General features: G+C 38.5%; 1 protein-coding gene across 2 annotated transcripts in view; it reads left to right on the plus strand.

Annotated features, from left to right (window-relative positions):
• Positions 1–20,135, plus strand: part of HMCN1 (hemicentin 1) — a 379,828-nt gene that overhangs the window by 196,002 nt on the left and 163,691 nt on the right. For both annotated transcript variants that reach the window (XM_079760677.1, XM_079760678.1), the window contains exons 16-23: positions 4,661–4,855; positions 7,554–7,649; positions 9,034–9,161; positions 10,474–10,618; positions 13,684–13,796; positions 15,427–15,586; positions 16,408–16,576; positions 19,349–19,476. In XM_079760677.1, coding sequence (XP_079616803.1) covers positions 4,661–4,855; positions 7,554–7,649; positions 9,034–9,161; positions 10,474–10,618; positions 13,684–13,796; positions 15,427–15,586; positions 16,408–16,576; positions 19,349–19,476 — 1,134 coding nt within the window. The remainder of the gene's footprint in view (positions 1–4,660; positions 4,856–7,553; positions 7,650–9,033; positions 9,162–10,473; positions 10,619–13,683; positions 13,797–15,426; positions 15,587–16,407; positions 16,577–19,348; positions 19,477–20,135) is intronic.

Genomic DNA, 20,135 nt, shown 5'->3' on the forward strand with positions numbered 1-20,135 from the left:
ATTAAAGTCAGCCCCTCATGTTTCTGTCATGCCTGAACTATTTCCTCATTCACCATTGAAGTCCTGATTGTTGTAGCTTACAAAGTTTGATTATCCACATAAAATTATTGTTCCGTATCCTAGGAGATACAGGATATTACTGCCAAGATCTGTGCAAATTACAGTCATGGTGGTGGTTGTGGTTATCACTATTAGAGTTAAAAGCAAACAAATAATAACAAAATTTCTCCAGAATGTTATATAGAGGCCAAGAGAATGGACTCTGGAAACTGGGTTTCTGTCTGGCATTTAATAGTACCTACCTAATGGGTTGGTTATAAAGATGAAATGAGACATCATTACCCATGTGCATTTAGCATATCAGTGGTTACTGCTGTTCTTTGAAGCTGCTTAATGGGACATGTAGCAATAGGAGAATATTAACTTCACAACCTGAGTGGTCATTTGGATTCTTTGAGTCTTGGAAAATAATAAAGAAATGCATATGTAATAGTGGCATAGTATTTAAGATTAAACATTGGGCTTTTAATATGAAAGTCATTGTTTTCACTAATTTTTTAAAGTCTTGAGACAAGTTAAGTACTAATATTATTAGTGCATAAAATTATTCATTTGCATTCCAAAACGATTGGGCATAAATCTCAGTAGCTTATTACTTAAGAAGAAAAACATGCTTTTATCCATATCATGTAATTATGTTTTCAGATTGTCTTTGTGGGCCTGTTACTGCACATCAATTATACGACATCAAACATTTTTTATTTTACATTATTCTAAAAAGAATGTTTAATATTATTCTTAAGTTCTAGCTTCTTGTAGTGAGTCTCTTTTTTGTATTTCTCATTATATGGCTTTAAGTTGTGGACATTTCAGGTCAACGGGGAAAGTTACCAGTGCTTTTCATCCGTTTGAAAAAGAGGTAGTGGATTGTGAAGTCGTTTGGAAGAACAGAAGATTGGCCACATCAAACACAAAGCTGGCCTGGCAGCGATTTCATTTGCAGCATTCCACACCACACAGGGTTTGCATCGTAGACTGTGGTTTCATTTTTTGTGGTTTGGTAGAAACAAAACAGTGTGCTCAGCCATGTTAGGCAAGAAAAATCTCTGTTTGACTAATATAATGCAAGAGTTGCCATCGCGGAGATTAATTATCCTTAAAGGAACTAGAATCACTTTATGGAATAAGTTTTAGAGCAAGATGGGCAATTCGTTTGTAACTTTTCTATTTTCACAATAAGGTGTGCACACAGATGTATTTATCCGTACGTGACAAAGCTCTACGTGCATTAACCCTGAGCAATTGTCAAGGAACCTACCGGTATACACAAATATTTTGGGGATCACAGAGGATTCCACATGATCCTGCCCGACTATCTATGCCGTAGCCAAAATCGAAATTAACAGTGGATACATTAAACTCCACAACTGTGACTTCATAAATTAACTCTACAATATTTATGACCAGTGGTAACTACTATTCGGGTGTAACTACTTGCTAAATGATTAATAAACATTCTCTCTTTTAACAACATGGGGCTAAGAAATGCTACGCTCCCCTTTTGTTTGTGGAGAAATTTAGACTGGGGGAGGTAAAGTCCTTTTCCAAGTTTACAGACTAAGAAGCAGTGGGACTGCCATTTGAAACCACCGAGTGGGCTGTCACTTCTCGAAGCAGCACAGCCCCCTCGGAGCAAGTCCAGTATTTGTAGCACAATCACTTCTGCTCCCTTTCCCCCGCTTCTTAATCTCTTTCCCATCCGCCCAACATCATTCACTTGGAGTCCGAATTGGCCACACTCAGGAGTAGGAAGTATTTAGGCGGCTTCTTGGCCTGAGGTCGGAGTTTGCTTAATTTGTGAGCTTCCCTGGTCACTGATGCTGTGTTGGCTGCTTACCTGGTTAGCGCCTGGTTCTCTCGTTTGCCTTGTTTTCCGCTACCGGTACGTTATTCCCTGACCTAGTGCTTGTCTTGTACCTGACGCTGTTTCCGAAGCTGCTTCTCCCCAGATGACTCCTCCTGTCTTAATTGAGTTTTATGGGCACAGCTTGAGCTCCACTTACGCATTTATATTCCAGTTTGTTTTGGCGTCCTTAGTTCTGAAAATTCTAATTTGTCTCCATTTCCACTGATGGCTGGCTCTGTTGTCTTGTGTCAGGCAAGCTTGATTTCCTCCCAAGTACTTGGTTGATCCCAGGCTTTTGCATATCTTTTTGTTCTTCTGGAATTTGTTTTCCATCCCATCTCCACAGTCAGCTACGCCCACTCTGAGCCTAACACATCCTGAGACTTTTACATTTAATCTCTGTTTTTCAGAAAAGCAACCACCTCTAGAATAATGGACTGCTATCGCTCCAGAGAAAAGTAATTAGGCCTTATACAGCCAGAATAAGCAAACAATGAGTTAATTTAGAAACTATTTTTAAAACATTTTTATTTTGCCTATTATTTTTATAAACCAAATTCCCATGTAGATGGATTAAGAAGAATCTAGCCTGGTCAGTGTGGCTCAGTGGTTCAGTGTTGATCCATGAACCAGAAAGTCAAGGTTCCATTCCTGGTCAGACCTTGACCTTCTGGTTCATGGATCAACACATGCTTGGGTTACGGAATCGATCCCCAGTAAGGGGCATGCAGGAAGCAACCGATGAATGATTCTCTATCATCATTGATGTTTCTATCTCTCCCTCTCCCTCTCTTAAGTCAATTTAAAAAAAACATATTAAAAATTTTAAACAGATACACTGCTGCTAATTTTTAAAAACACATTACTCAACTGTGGTATTTAACTTAATTTTATTTTTTTTAGGTTCTATGAACAAATAGGGTTTCTGAAATTGTCATTTTTCTTGAGAAATGCAAGTTAAAATGCACTGGATCAAGGTTGTTATTATCATCATATACACATACGCAAACACACAATTCTTATTAAAGTGTTTTAATGCTGATTGGATCATTCACAAAGATCTGGCAGCAATATATAATGTACATAGTTCTATGTTAGTTGCTATGAAAGATGAAAATAGGGTTGCAAAAATAAACCCTGAAGGGGAAATCAAACGTATAGTCTAATAAAAGGATGAATATGGCCATTGCCATGAGTGGTACAGAATGAGTTCTCTGAAACCTCAAGAGGGAAGAATTATATTCATTTGGATGGGATGGTAAAGAGATGGCACTGAGGAGGGGCCTTTTGAACTGGATTATAGAACTGTCAATATTTCAAGAGCCAAGATCAAGGGCAGACATTGCATTTGAAAGGGATGGCAGTAACACCGGTGCCCCTATGAGAAAGATCAATCCTTGTTTGGAGAAGAGTGAAGAGTTCTGATTGTCCAGAGAATAGGATTTGTGTAGGAACCTAATGGGAGATGAGGCTGCAAAGTTAGAGAAGGTTCTTTATCCCAGGCCAATAAAGAATTAGTGCTACTCGGAAGACAAATGTACATCCCAGTCCCAGACTTCCCTTTGGGAAGGAAAGAGGTGATCTCTGAACTTTTTGTAATGTTAATTAGCCTGCTAAACAGCTTACTAGTAACTATGGGCAGTTTTAAGAACCCATAGAAAAGGAGAGGCTGATAACATGACAAAGAATTGCAACTCTGAAGTCGGATCAACCTGGTTTTCAATCCTAGCTCCAGTGTTCAACTCCATCTGGCACTTAGCAAATTAACTGTCTGGGTCTCAGTTTCTTCATCTATAAATAAGAGTAATAAGAGTACCTAGCTCCTATATTGTGAAGATTAAATGAGATAATTAATGGAAATCACTTAACACCCATCCCTGGCTCTGTAAGTAAAAGTTGTTGTAATTCCTAATGAATATTTAACCTTGACATTATAAAGGAGAGGTACCTCTTAGAGGTCCTACATGATCAGGTTTCATGAATTACCTCCAATAGTATCACAGAATCATATATATTTCTTCTTGCCTGGTGTCTCAAACATCATTGCTCATAGTTCTGGAGGACATATTGAGAGCCTCATCTGTTCGGCCTTAGCATCCTTTCTATATTACATTCTGTGTTTTCCAAGGTGTGCCTCACATATTTCCAATTCTTCCTGCAGGCTTATGGTGGTTACCTGAGTTATGTGGATAATTATAGCCTTCTTATCTATACTTTTATAATTTCTGAATCATCTCTTAACTCTAAGATTTTAAGCACTCTTTACTTTATCAAATACTATGATCTGTTACTTTAATTTGTATTATTAATTCTCAAGCCTAAATGTCTTTAACCCAAAAATGTGAAGAAAAAATAGTTGCAAAGAAAGAATGTGACATGGAATGGATATGATTTGGGATTAAATACTGTTAGCTTGTTATATAATTATCTGTTGAAGAATGAACTCTGCTATAAATTAGGTTCACTTAAAATTTTCACTAAAAGAAGTAATTTTGACTTAAATTCTCACTCTTCATCATCATTTTAAATAGGCGGTTGAGGTTCTTTGGGCCTTTTCATTTATAGAGGAAAAAGAAACATCTGCTAATTCAATAGCAGACAGGAATATTAAAATGGTAAATTCATAACATATGAACAATGGTTTGATTCACATTCACTGTGTTGACAGTTTAATAATTAAATTTATATGTAATGTGCCTGTGTACTATCCCAATGACCTTTGTTGTTGTTGTTGTTCTTCTAAATATCTTCTAGCACCTCCAGTTTTCATACAAGAACCGGCTGACGTGTCTATGGAAATTGGTTCAAATGTGACTTTACCTTGCTATGTCCAGGGTTATCCAGCACCAAAGATTAAGTGGCGAAGATTAGACAACATGCCGATCTTCTCAAGACCCTTTTCAGTGAGTTCCATCAGCCAACTAAGAACAGGAGCTCTCTTTATTTCAAGTAGGTTAAAGGAAATATATTTTTATTCAAGTATGTACATATAGATTATACATTCATGTTTTATGCTAAGTTTAAAATAGTGAATTAATCTTGCCAACCCAATGGTGTTGGTTGCATTTTACTTTAAACTAGTATTGGACTCTTATATTTAGGAATTGTCATAAATGAATTATATTATTTAAATGTATGTCATATCAGAAAGGCTCAAGAAGCAATCTGACTTCCACATAACTCGTTGTTTCCTATTGCAAATAGAGCCACCTGGGTTTCTGGGTGGATAAGTGATCACATTTTATTGACTCCTGGAACAATTATTGTAGAGAAAGGTAAAATATTACTGGTAGTTAGTGAATGTTAATTATTTTGGACAAAAAATACATAACCACATGCATAGGGATCCTATACCCTATGGAAACTTTTTGATTAAAAGCTCTATCTACCTGGAGCAAAAGATTAAAATAAAATGTCAAATACTTCAACATGCAAAAGATCTGTCTGTGAACTATTAAGCATTCTGATATTTACAAACACTGTGTACTTTCTAAAATAGACTATTTGGATAGTGGCCCCACAGGAGTAACAACATTTAGATGATCAAGTGGTTTTTTAAAAAGTAATTGCATGTTTTGAGTATTTTGTACCAAGCCTCCAATAATTGATTTCAAGGTTTAATACCAATATGAAATGTACATTAGCAACTTAAACTTTCAAATACAAGTACAACTGTCTAATTACAAGTGCTTAAGTGTTCTGCTCTGTACTAGGCTTTGTGGTCAAAACAGACATCAAATATGGGGCCCCTAACCTAGGCATTGTACAATCCACCATCTGAGTGGATGGCCACGTAAGTGCCTCCCGAGAGATGCGCACTGGGTTGGGTCACATTGTGCAGGACCTGAAATGTTCAGGTGAAAAAATGCCTTTAATGAGATTGAAAAGAGAGGCTCCGCCCGCTGCCCCGCCCCGATCTGCATAGGCAAGAAAATACTGTTTCAGAAAAACTCCGGTGCAGGATAGGAGGAGAGATGAGAGAGAGGGATGAGGCTCACATAGTTATGCAGGTAGGGTGATGGTGGGATGAGAAGCAGGCCAGAGGGAAACAAATTAGACCTGCAAACAACTCAATCAGAGGAGGTGAAAGAACAGGGAGAATCAAAGAGGGCAATGTATTGACCAATGAGTTCCCAGTTGTCCAAATTAAATCATCGGGCAGGAAACTAGTGATTAGAAACTTAGTTCTCAGTAGTATGTGGTGTTTCTGTACAAATTAGTCCAAGAGTTGATGATATAAAAAATACCTTGCTTAGAAGCAATGTATGCTTTATTAACCAGCGATTTGCTGTGTTGTCCTTTGCAAATGAAGGTTTGCTGTTGTTGAGAATGGGCTCTGCCTGAGTTTCCCAAATGCTCTTCGGCAGTCAGTATGCTTCTGGTTAACAGAGGAGTAGGATCGGTGTCACTGCTCTTTACTTGAGCGGTGGTGGAGCTATTAATAATGGAAAGCTACATTGTTCTCTGTCAAAACCTTATCAACAGATTAAGCTGAGCTTATTTTGTCGTGATCCTTGCAAAGATGACAGTCATTCCCCTATTTAAAATCTTCTCTTGCCTCCCCTATTGCTCACAGTACAAAACCACACTCTTTATGAGGCACCAGCTACCTCTTCAGGTTCAGTCTCCCGACTGTATCCACACAACCTATAACCCAGGGGTCCTCACCCTAGGCCCCTAAAACCCTTCTAATTCAAAATATTTTGTAATATCCCTTTCATTATCCTGAAAAAATGCCATATATTTGATCTCTCCTACATTATAAAAATAATTTTAATATCCAAAATGTAGCACCAAGGAAAATAAAGGAAAGCAATTTTATTACAGTGGTAGGTATTTCAATTACTATGTGAATATGCTGGTAACATTTATACAATATGCATACACATTTATGTACATCGCCATGAATTTGACAGCTTAAATGTAGACTGATACAGGAGTATGGGATTGATGACTCAGCAACTCCAAACTGGTGAAGTGATTTCCTCAAATGGTGGATAATTCTTGCTAAAGTACCTTCTTCCTCCTACTTACACAGAATTAGGTTGTAGGCTTAGACTATAATTATAAACATAGTCTTCAAATCCATGAGTTTCCTGTTGGGCCTTCAGAAGTCTTGCTGGACTTGGGATAATTATTCCTTTTGTGAATCTGCTCCATGCATTAGCTCCCTAGTGTCTGACCACTAAATGCCAACAGACTCCTTCATTCATTGGGCCGACTGAAGAAACCTCTCCTACAACCTCCAGAATGCCCCCAGGGAGGTGGTGCAGCTTCCCATTCTTTGAATAGACCTTAATTTTTTAAGTCGTGTTTTTCCCTTTGCAGCCCATTGGGTTTGGACTGCCCTCCCTCTACTCTACCTGCTGTTTAAGGTACAACTCTGTTAAGCCTTTCTTCACTCGCCTCCCTTGCCATCATCAGTCACTCCCCTCTCTGCTCCCACAGCTCATTTGGAACTCATATTACAGCAAGTATCACGGTGTTGTATGAATGTTGGCTGCTGTGTATGTCTCCTCCCCTAGAGTGGGAACTATCAGAAGGCAGTAGTAGCATATTATCCACCCACAGCTCTCAGCACTGTGCCTAGCACATAATTGATGCTCCAGGGATGGTGTTGAATGAGTAAATGATCTCTTATTTTTAGACTTATGGGCCAGTGATAAAGGAACCTACATCTGTGAAGCGGAAAACCAGTTTGGAAAGATCCAGTCCCAGACAACAATAACAGTGACAGGACTCGGTAAGATCCATTAACTGCTTAGACACCACACTCTCCAGGATCATCAGACTTCATGTGCTACATCATCTCTTGCCTGTACCACTTTTATATTTTAGAGAAACGGGTGAATATCTGATTACTACATTAACCTTCCCTCCCCCACTGTATTTCATATTTCATAAGATGTTAGAACTGAAAAGAATCTTAGCGATCATTTGCTCCAAAGCTCCTCATCTTTCATGTGAAGGAATGAAGGTCAATTTCGATAAATTGATTTAAGTCTAAATATAAACACGCATACACATGCACACACATATTATAGTAGTGGAGTTCTTATTGTTTACCTTTTGCAGATTTATTATTTTAGCTCACATGGAGTTATTTTTGTGTATGATATAAAGTAAGAATATAATATAGTAGATTTCTAAGTACTAAGACATGTGTTTCAATTTCTTTTATTGAATATTCTCTTCCCACTGATTAAAATGCCCATTTGGTCACATGCTGAATTTGTACCCCTACCTTTATTCCTTGGGACTCTATTTATGCACAAGTTGTACATTGTTTTCATTGTAGTAGTTAGTGTGATTTTTCAATCTGTCAGTGCATGCTCATCCATACACTTTCATACATTTTTCTTTGTGAATCTCCCTTTCCTCATCTACATGTACATGTCCAAGTAGAATCTCTTATGGATTTTGCTTTGACTTATGTCAGATTTACTCATTGATTTCTACAAAAGGACATCTTTACCATACTTCTTTACCATGCCATCTCAGGGAGTCCCCCTCCTTTTATTTGGTCTAGCAAATGACAGCCCCCCTCACCAGTCTCATCCCTTTTCCAATAAGTTTTCCCTTCTCCAGTAAGTCCTATTCATGGTTTTCAGAAGGAAATCTTATGTTTCGCGACAGCATGGATGGACCTGGAGAGTATTACGCTAAGTGAAATATGTCAGACAGAGAAAGACACATACCATGTGATTTCTCTTCTATGTGGAATCTAATGGACATAACAAACAAACAAACAAAATAGAAACAGATTAGTATTTCCTGAAAATGGTTCTGGTGATTCCTCTTTTCTATTTATAAGTGCTTTCAGCCACTCTCCATCTGTCTGTTGAAAACTCTGCCAATTTCTTAGGTTGACCTTTCTGGCCTCCCATGCCATAGGTGTATTCTATTTCACTTTCTTACCTCCGTACTAATACCTGTCCTCTTGCCATTCTCTCAGCTTAGAAGGGCCCTGTGTCTCTATTTTCTAGTTCATACCCATTTACATGTTTAAATTTTTCCTGAAAAGTTATTTTTAAGATATCTTAATGAGTAGGCATATTAGCCTGTGAAGGGTTTGCTTTGTTTTGGGTGAAAGAGAGTTCTTAGCGCCTGTGCTCTCTCTGACTCAGTTGCTCCACTCATTGGAATCAGCCCTTCAGTGACCAGTGTAATCGAAGGACAGCAGCTTACTTTGCCTTGTGCTCTATTGGCTGGGAATCCCATTCCAGAACGCCGGTGGACTAAGAATTCAGCCATGGTAAGAACATTTTAAACACACGCTCTCGCCTTCTCATTTTCCTGAGTAAGAGGCAGTGTAGTCCAACCATTGAAATTTCAATTTGATAAATATGCAAAAAATATATTTTGTAAGTGCACCAAAACTTTTCTTCAGTATTAACATGTTTATGCAATTCATATGACTGTGGAATCAATAAGATGGAGAAATAGTCAATAGTGTAATTTTTATAATGTTGCATTAAATTTAATAAAATGCATTCTTTTCAGAATTTGTAAAAACTTAAAGAAGTATGAATTTATTTTCATAGCATTTAAATATTTTATATACTTTGTAAGACAATGGAATATTAATATTCTCATAAATATTCCATTTTACATATTAATCTTTATTATTAACTTTAAACATATCTTTTATTGTGAACTATTTTAAAGTGGGAATCTATTTTGTGTCATTGTTTTTTAGGGTGTACCTTTTAATTATGAAAGGATGTGAAAGATTTTCTCATTTCTGTGAATTTTTTCTGTAACTTGCTATCTATGGCAATACACTTCCACCTAGTTCACAGCATTTTTCTTCCATTTTCCAGAGCAGTTAGACTCACTCTCTTCTTAAAGTACCAATAAGAAGTGAATTGAGTCCATGGACTAGGTTTATATTTGCATAAAAGCTGAGAAAACGAGTATACCGCAATCCATAAGAAATACCCTCATTACATAGGATGATACTGTTTGAGCACGAAGGTCTCCTGTGATGAAGCAAAATGCATAAATGCTGCGGAGTAGGGAGGTGACTGTTTTGGCAGCAGAAAACATTGCCAGCCTCTGTGACGCTCTTCCCGTCTCAGACATTGTCCGTTAATATTTGCAGCTGTCACTGAAAAGGGTGGGTGTTGAGCGCAAGTGCCCATTGAATAAGGGCCTGTTGGCCGAAATAAAAATATCGAATGGCTTGCAAGTGATCGTAAGGACTTCTTGCAAAAGAACAAATGAATCCAAAAGTCAAAATATGAAGGAAATGTGGGTCCTGGGTAATAATAAAAATGACAGAAACAACAAACAAGCAGCATCCCTGTCTTTTCCCTCCCTTTTCCAGTGTGTGCACAGCTCTCACGGATGTTAATTGGTATCATGTCTGGGGTGCTATATCAGCATGACATACAATTGACACTACCCTTGGTAACATTTTTGCTCAGCATTTTTCACTTAAGGATGTTAAAATATTTTGCTATTTTATAAGACATCTAATGACCCAGTTGAAAAAGAGCAGATTCCATTTTGGCTTAGGCAACATTGACTTTTTAAATTAAACATGGATTTTTTTTTTCTTTAAGTTGGTCCAAAATCCTTACATCACCGTACGCAGTGATGGGAGTCTCCATATTGAAAGAGTTCGCCTTCAGGATGGAGGTGAATATACTTGTGTGGCCAGTAACGTTGCAGGAACCATTAACAAAACGACCACTGTGGATGTGCATGGTAAGAGACACGCCCTTTGTCCTTCTTTCCAAACCACGGTCAAAGCTGGGTTCATATAGTTAAATCAAAGAATTCTGTTCCTCTAGTTAAAACAAGTAGATCTCTTTCCTGATTGTCATTGTTAATAATAATTAAAAAAAGCTTTATTACTTGAATAATATTTACATGGTTCAGGCTGTTTCCAGATGATCCTTTCCTTTACACACAGAAAGACATTATTGAGATTCGCCTAGCTGAGTCTGGCCACGGGCTTTGGAAAGAGGTTTCTTGGTTGATAAAAGTGAACTCAGTTCTCAAAGAGTTACGTTTAAAAATACATTTTAGTTTCAGGCAAGCTGAATTTATCATACTATCTAAATTGCCTTTTCTTTCTGGATTGTGAAACAAGCATGTCCTTGCTAATGACCCCTTTGTGTGTTAGCTAAGAAATGACCTCAGCTTGTCTAAAGGTCACTGCATGTGCTCCAAACAGTCTTTTATTTTTGCATGTTAAATAACAGTCACAAGTAAGAAAATCCAGAAGCTAGCTTTTTCCATTCATGACTAACAGTTACCAACTTTTTACATCTCGATAAATAAGTGACAGCTTTATAGTTTAAGATACTGTCCTAACTTTTTTTGTTGTTGTTGTCTATTCCCTTTAAAGACTTTGCAACATTGCTTTTTGTAAAGTGTGGTATTACAAAAGAGTTCTGTGTACACAGATGAAAGTATCACAGAACATTTATTTTAAGTGGATAATTCAGTCTTTTTTCAGGACATAAATTGGAGAATTCAGTCATTTCCAAGTTTTGCTTGGTCTCTTGAAATTTTCAGCGGATGCAGACCACCTTCTTTTAAAACGATCATGTTTTTAAACATTTATTTTAATTTATTTAATGACAGTTGACACTCAATATTATATTAATTTCAGGTATGCAGCAATGGTTAGACATTTATAGAGCCTCTTTTTAAAAATATCTGTGTTTCTCATTGAAAATAGACCCTTCTACCTTCTCAATCTTATACCAATTTTCACAAATATCATATGAGTTATTCTTGAAGAAATATTATTTTGAAGAAATACTAATATAACACTAAATTAGTTATGGTCTAAATAAACATATATATGGAGAGAGAAAGAGAGAATTGGATATAGTTGTGTTGAACTATTTTCAAAGAAGATCAGTTCATATACTGTATTTCCTGGAGAGTGTTTATGGACTGGTTTGAGAATCCAGTGTAGAAGTACATTCCTGTCATCTCCCTTTGGCTCCTATCAACTGCCTAGAATATAGGGTGTTAAGAAGGATTCTGAGTCACATTTTCACTTGGACACAATTAGTTGTGTGATGTCAGATCAGAGGAGTGGGAAGAAGACAGATAAACCCAATGATATAGTTTATCCTGATACAATAAATTTTAACACGTAAAAGGTTAAAATGTCATTTTGAACATTATTTCATCCATATTCGTCCAAAATGAGTAACTGATTTAGTCAATAAGGTTAAAGAAACATCAGCCAGCCATTTGACTTTAACTAAACCAAGCATTCATTTAACCCACAGATTTGTCTTTGAGTTGGATGTGATATAAAGTCTCAGGTTCTGTGTTTATGTTAAGAAGCATTGCCGCTCTTTCATCACTTATAAGAATACTCACTAAAGACTCTCAATCAATTCTTAAGAGAATGAGCTAATGAATGTAAATATAAATGCACATTAAAATGAGAAATAAACCATTTACTTGTCATGTTGATTTACATAGATTGACAATCTGGAAAGAAACAGCTCTTCCATACTCGGATGACATCAGATTTGAAAACATTGCCTAAATTCGCTACTTTCCTTCATAGCTGTCAAACTCAATATGGATTTAAGAATATGGCTTATTCCATGTGGCCACAAAATGACAGCACAGTTGAAAGCTGACTAATCCATGATGATCCTGGAAATTCCATTTCTTGCTTTAGAGAGTAGCCTGACATTCTCGGGGATTTGCTGCCAATTCTTTAGGAATAAATTATCTAAAGAATAAACCCAGCCCTCGGAAAATATGAGTATAGTAGCAAAGCTAATCTAAGCCTTCCAAGGAAGTTTTTGCACTGAGGTCTCTGGTATCTCCTGTTCTGATAAATTTCTTCTGCACAGTAGCTGTGATAATCCTAGAAAAATCTGACTTAAAGACAAGAGACACAGTGAGGGTTTGAGCTCTAGTCTCATCTTCCCATGGGAAGGAAAGCAAATGCCTGGTATTGTTGTTTTTTATTGTGTTTCTTGCACCTGGTTAGGAACTTTTATGTATAGAAGATTTTTAAATCCAATTCATTACTTTGCAAACATTGATTATCGACAGCTTTTATATGCAAGTTGGTTATGATTAACGGAGATATACACAGCATGGGATAATGGGCGTTCTTCCTTTTCCTTTTGCTTCTACTCATATAATGTTAATTCTTCAGTTGTCTACTAAAGTCAAAATATGTGTTATTCTTAAAAACATTGACTTAGAATCCTTTATTTTAGTCTTTTAAACGTAAACTCCTAAGCCTTTCAAGTTTTACTGTTGAATTCCCTTTAATAAAATCCCTTTTTTCCAGGTTAAATGTAGTAGCTTGCTCAGTGGTTCTTGGGTATAGACAGATATTTAATGTGTAGAGTCTAAAGAGCCCATTTCTCCGGAGGTAGGCTTATGTCAGCTCACTGCAGCCTAATGGGTGATAGGCAATGATGAAAGATAGATGCTCAATGTGCAATGCTTAGGATGTAATTTTATCTTGAGTTTCCATGGGGGTGGGGGGGAAGGTTTTCCTCAGTCCTCTCTCATTTTTGTTAGAAAAGTCAACTTATTACACATAAGTTATTACTTTATTTTAAACTTTTATTAAATGCTTCAGATCATAACTGTTGTATTTGCTTTTTTTTATTACACTCCCTTACGAATTACCCTATGTTTCTATCAGAAAATGTTGAGTCTTTGCTAAGTTTTACAAATAGTCAGGATATCCTAAAAATGTTCAACTTTAAAGCTATAGCACTAAATGAGAGGACAGATGCTCAGATCCTGAATATTGCTTCCTTTTTCAGTTCTGCCAACCATTCAGCATGGGCAGCAGATACTCAGTACAATTGAAGGCATCCCAGTAACTCTACCCTGCAAAGCCAGTGGCATTCCCAAACCATCTATCACCTGGTCCAAGGTAAATGGCACATCGAGTGATGTGTGTTCCTGTTACGAGCTCTAACAATATTATTAGTCATCCATGCAACTTGTGACTGTACCATAAAACCTTATAAAAAGGAAAATCTATGCAGTCATACCACTTGGAAGGGACCCTAAAATGCTCTTATCACCCTCACCTACCTGATGTTTGGATGGTATTCACAACACGACAGGGAACACTAATAGAGCGCCGTCTGCGTGCCCTGGTCGCAGGTCTCATTTTACCCTTTGCCACTTCCCCAAGCCCTTCTGACTTCAGCGCATTTCTGTGGACAGCTCCGTGCACTCCTCTGGGGCCACGTGGCATGCAAGTGCCTTCCTGGTGTTTGGACTCAGGGCTTTCTCCAAAGCCCACAAGGCCACTCAAGCTGCCAAGAGATGACCAGGAAGTGCAGTGGGAATAACTCCTGTTGGGGGCAGGTGTCCTACATAAACACCTCACTTTTCATCCGTCAGAAGAGTCTTTTCTGAAATGCATCCCTCAGTTTCTCGGAGGGTCCCCACCACAGTGAAGCTTCTCAGCCCAGCCCCAGCGGAAACAGAACAGGGAAGCCCTTTATTAGCTTCCTGTCCTTCTGTGCTTCACTCCAGCCCTTAGGTCCCAAGTAACCTTGCCGCCCCCAAATCTTTGTCCCAGACTCTGCTCTTCCGGGAAGACACATGTAAGAGCCCATTTAGTCCCCCTCTGTATCCCTGTCCTGAAGTTGTACGACTTTTACTTGTGTTCTTGCAGTGAGGAAAAACCCATTTACTGAGGATGTCCTTCCCATCTTTGAACAGCCATGAAGATGGCATATTTTCTGTAAATTAATTTTCATTTGGCAGATATAAAGTAATATAAAATGATGGCATAATAATGAAATGTGGCATTTGTATTACTACTGCTACACCAGAGTACTTTGCCATACCATCTAATGTTATGCATCTAAAAAAAAAACACATCTGAAATATAGAGAAGTTGGTGTTGACCTCAGTAAAAAAAAAAAAAAAAAAAAGTTGATTTCTGCATTTGGACGCTAAGGTACAATGGTGAAGCTGATCCCCAAACTGCACAGAGTCTGCTACCGAGTAGAAGGTTAGGGCATTTTTTAGGAAAATATAAAGTGGAAATCTTCTTTCCAGGCTGGACTTTGTGCTGAGATCAAGCCCAAGAGGTTCAGCAACTGGGCTCCTGAGACTGACTGCTGGGGTTCCACGCCAGCTCTCCCAGGGACTGACTATGACTCCACACTGCCCCCTAGCTGTAACGTGGGGGTTGTGATAGTTCCTATTCCTAAGGCTGTTGTGAGAGCGAAAATAGTTAATTGATGAGAAGTGCTCAAAACTGTGCCTGGCTTAGCATGGGCACTGTCCCTTCCCTTACTGTCAGCGTTCTCCCTCCATTGTTCAGTCGCTCTGGAGTGAAAGGGGCATAGTATGACACGAAGAACTACCACCTTTGCTTTATTTGTTTAATCTTTCTTACAAATAACTTTCTTCAAATCAGCGTGTGTGTTTTTTAATCTTGTGTTTTTTTTCCCCCTTGGAGAATTTTTTCCTTCCTCTTCCAGACATGAAGTCACTCTTTATTATCTTAAAAATACTTCGCCCTGGGTTGTGTTTTGCAGAAGGGCGAGCTGATTTCCACCAGCAATGCTAAGTTTTCCGCGGGGGCTGATGGGAGTTTGTATGTGGTGTCACCTGGGGGCGAGGAGAGTGGGGAGTATGTCTGCACCGCCACCAATGCAGCTGGCTACGCCAAAAGGAAAGTGCAGCTGACCGTCTATGGTGAGTGCTCGAGGAGGAATGTCTTCCTTCCAGGCTGTCTCTGTGCCCAAACTCATGTCTCTCCCAGATAGTGTTACCTGAAGGCTATGCCCTAAGGTGAACTATTCCCCCAGGTTTATATCTCTTTTAAAAAAAATATTTTTTATTGATTTCAGGGAGGAAGCGGGAGGGGGAGAGAGAAACATCAACGATGAGAGAGAATCGTTGATTGGCCGCCTCCTGCATGCCCCACACTGAGGATCGAGCCCGCAACTGGGGCATGTGTCCTGACTGGGAATGGAATGGGGACCTCCTGGTTCATAGGTCAATATTCAACCACTGAGCCATGCCAGTCGGGCCCCCCAGGTTTATATTTCTTACTGCCAACCAACATCTCCCCTATTTAGATTCTGATGTAAAGGGAGAGTAGTTGTGTGGCCTTTTGGAAACATTTTGTGGTTTTGTCTTAAGGAATATGCTCATTGCACCCAACCTCTTCAGAAATACCAGTTCCTTAAAACTCTGTGGAAGCCAAACTTGAGCTGTGACTTGCTTAGTGCTCCGCCTTCAGGATTCCTTTTGCAGATGGCAGACTCTGAGAGGGCATTTCAGCTGACCTCTCCACGGTCAAGGGAGAGCTTAAAAAGGGAAACTTTCTAGTCATTTTCCTTTCAGCTATGACAACCCATGCATTTCTGGAAAATTGTAGACGTGCCCCCAAACCTTTGACATAAGCAGTATCTTTTTTGTAAACGATTTAGGAATCTTTGCAGTCCACATTGTATTGTAAATGGAGTGTTTTCAATGTACTATTTCCCTTCCGAAACATGCATCTACTTTAGTAAGGCCCAGAGTGTTTGGAGATCAAAGAGGACTGTCCCACGATAAGCCTGTTGAGATCGCTGCCCTCGCCGGGGAAGAGGTGACCCTCCCCTGTGAAGTGAAGAGCTCGCCCCCACCCATCATCACCTGGGCCAAAGAGAGCCAGCTCATCTCGCCATTCTCTCCGAGGTAGGAGGCCTGGGGTGAACTGCAACCCACGGTAACCATGTCTCAGGGTAGAGGGTTGCACCTACTCCTCTTTTCAGTTGTTTCAAAAAACAACTTGCGTTTGAGGTGAGTCACATGTACATTTGAGCCTATAGAAACTAGATAGACCTTTTGGATCATTCTTTAGTATCAGAAACACTAACACTCAGCTAGAACATAATTTTCCACAGGCGCATCTGACAAGGTGGTTATTAACACGGAGCCTGTTTGTACAGAGATTCATGGTGGCACCAAGTGCACATTACACATAGATTCCATTCATCCCACTGGAGAATAAAACACAGTAGATAGATACTCTGCTGTTTAGGATTTGATTTTTATTGGTTGGTTTTGTAAAACTCTTGTTGATTAAACCCTTGTACAAATAAAGGCCCACGGAGACAATATCCTCCTATATAATAAGAGAGGAATATGCTAATTATCCGTTACACCTTGAGGCGTAATGACCAACGGCATAAAGAGCAGATCTCGGATCTGCAAGAGGGTGGGGCAGCGAACTGCAAGCAGGGGGCGAAAAGCTACAGGAGGGGGCAGGGCAGCAAGCTATGAGGGGCAGGGGATGCTACAGGAGGGCGGGGCAGCGGGCGGAGAGCTACAGGAGGGCGGCAGAGAGCTACTGGCACACGGATTCGTGCCCAGGGCTACTAGTATTTGATAAGCTAAGTGTCATGGGAAGCAGAATGCCAGAGCCTTTAACAGCACAACCTTTGTTGCCATGCAGATGGTAAATTTACCTCTGCCACTTAAAGCTTGCCTGCGACTTTTGGCAGTTTTTCCGCTGGATCTCTCTGCGCCTCAGATTTGTTGTTTATAAAATGGGGATCATACTTCCCTGAAGGATTATATAAGATAATGTATATTCCACACTCCTTGTCTCTAGTTCGAAAAAAATGATAGCAGTGACTATTTTAATTCAATATTATGCCAAAAGTTACTGGTGGAACAAGAATTATAGCCTTTTGCTATTGTCTATTACACTTATTGATGCATAGTTGTGAAGATATAAATTCATGCTACTGTAGTTTCGCTTCCACTAATGAGAGAAAAGATAAGCAAGAAGAACTTTGCATAATTTTACTATTTCTTTGAAAAAATATTTGCTTTGAGTAGTTTCTAAGAAAAGAAATACTCTTACAGATAAAAGTTGAAGTTGAAGTTTCATTGTTCCCCTCCTTAATCTCTTCTTTCTTCCCAGGGTAAGCACTGCCGTAGACTTGGTGTGCATCCTACACATACATAGTATAGAATATAATATTGTTTTCTGTGTTTGATTTTTATTTTATTTTAGAGTGACAGGCAGAGAGAGAGAGAGAGAGAGAGAGAGAGAGAGAGAGAGAAAGAAACACTGATCAGTTGCCACCCACAAATGCCCTATCCAGGGATGTGACCCACAACCTGGGTATGTGCCCTGACCAGGAATCAAACCCTCCACCTTCTAGTGTTCAGGATGGCACTCCACACTCCAACCAACTGAGCTACACTGGCCAGGGCCTGTGTTTTAAATGTTGTTTTGAGTGTTTTTCATTTGCCACTGTAACATGTTATGTATTATTATATATTATTATATTAATAATATTATATATTATTACTTTAATGTCGACCCATTTTTATACATATAGATTTAGTTTATTTAACTTAACTACCATATGTATTTTCTACATTTTGTATATACCTTTCCCTATGCATGTTTTTGTTTGCTTTCCATTTCTTTCCTTTTTTCTTTATTTTATTTATTTTGGTTTTACAAACAAGACTTTTCAGTGATTATCTTTCTATATGTCTCTCTATATGCACATGCATGCATTTCTTTACGACCTGTACCTAGCACTACAGTTTCCAGTCAGAAGGAATTCCTGTTTTCAGCTTTGTAGACATGGCTGAATTGCTCTCCAAAGGGGTAGTACTGGTTAGCTCTCCCACCAATAGGATCTAGGTGTACCTGTTTCCACATCATAATCAATGCATGGTGTTGACTGGCTTACAATCTTTGCAATGGCTGTGCAATGATATCTGGCCCCTTTCTTGGTTTCATGGGACTGACTTCCCAGGAGCCCAGAATGCTCCCACTTGCTTGTTAGCCATTGGTGTTATCTAAGAATTGCCTCTTTAAACATCCTGCACAGTTCTCGGTGACTGGTCTGTTTCTTGTTGAATGTGCAAATTGGGCCTTTGTTCTTACTAACATTCCTTTGTTTGTTGTCTCTGGTTTTTATTACAATTAATAGAATAAAGTTTTTAGTTCAGTTAATATAATAAAGTTTTTGTATGTGGGTCTGGTTCACCCAACTACATTATGGTTCTATAGGAGGAATATATTCAATATATATTTGAGAATTACACATGTACCTTCTTTTATCTGGATTTTAGCACACTAAAATTTTAAATAAATTTGTAGAAAAAGAATAAAGTATTCAAAATATATCAATTTACTAAAATATACATTTGCTTTGTATACCTGCAGCTTGATAAACCAGAGATGTGCAGTTACTTGATAATTTCAGACCATTAGGTTAGGTTTAAAAGAAAAAGAAAACTGATTTTGTATTTGCAAGAGCATCAAACAGACTATACAAGATAATTATGCATCTAAGCTGACTTTTAAGGTGTATAAAAAGACATTATAGCTGGGAAAACAGTTTCGAAACCTGCTTGCAGAGTAGTAATTCCACAATGCTTAGGGGGGTATTTAAATTCTTGTGCTCTGTAGTCAACTATGTGGTTTCTTTCTTTTAGACACACATTCCTCCCTTCTGGCTCAATGAAGATCACAGAGACCCGCGTTTCAGACAGTGGGATGTATCTCTGCGTTGCCACAAACATTGCTGGGAACGTGACTCAGTCTGTTAAATTAAGTGTTCACGGTGAGTTCTGAAATGAAGGCGTAGACATCTGTGTACTGGCCTCAGGGAGCTCCATCTTCCTAGTTTCTTTGATAGATAACCTCCAAATTGTACATAGAGTAATTAGAGAAAAAAATATTTTTTAATCTGAGATGTGATTTTCTTTCACTGACTCTGAAAAGTGTATCTGCCATCTGTAAACAACTCTCTCCCTTTCCCTCAAATGAACAATATTAAATTTTTGGATCTCAATTATATTAGGTGTCTATGGTGACTTTTGACTATTTTTGAAGCGCAGTAATAAAAATGTGTTCAGACTGGTGGCTTTTTGAAGTGAATGTGAGTTCTCAAGAAAGAATTTAATAGTAGTTAAATGGTCATTTTCACTATTCAAAGGGTTCAGCAACTGAAAACATTCTGCTTCCTAGATTTTTTAACTACTTTAAAACTAATTAGCCTGCTTTATTCCCTCAATTTATCATAGTCTGTTCAGTTATTCATTCAACCAAAGCATACTTACTGGTAGCGAGTACATACGCTAAGCCAGGCCTTGTGTAGGTGCTGGGTATTCAAACAGAAGAAATTTTCTCAGATATTATTGACTTGATTTCCCTCTCAGATTAATTACTACATTAGTATCCTATTGGTCCTGGGATTTGAAATCCGATGAGAGTTCTCCA

This window comes from Cnephaeus nilssonii (assembly GCF_951640355.1).
Source record: "Cnephaeus nilssonii genome assembly, chromosome: 21".
In the NCBI taxonomy this organism is placed as follows: domain Eukaryota; kingdom Metazoa; phylum Chordata; class Mammalia; order Chiroptera; family Vespertilionidae; genus Cnephaeus; species Cnephaeus nilssonii.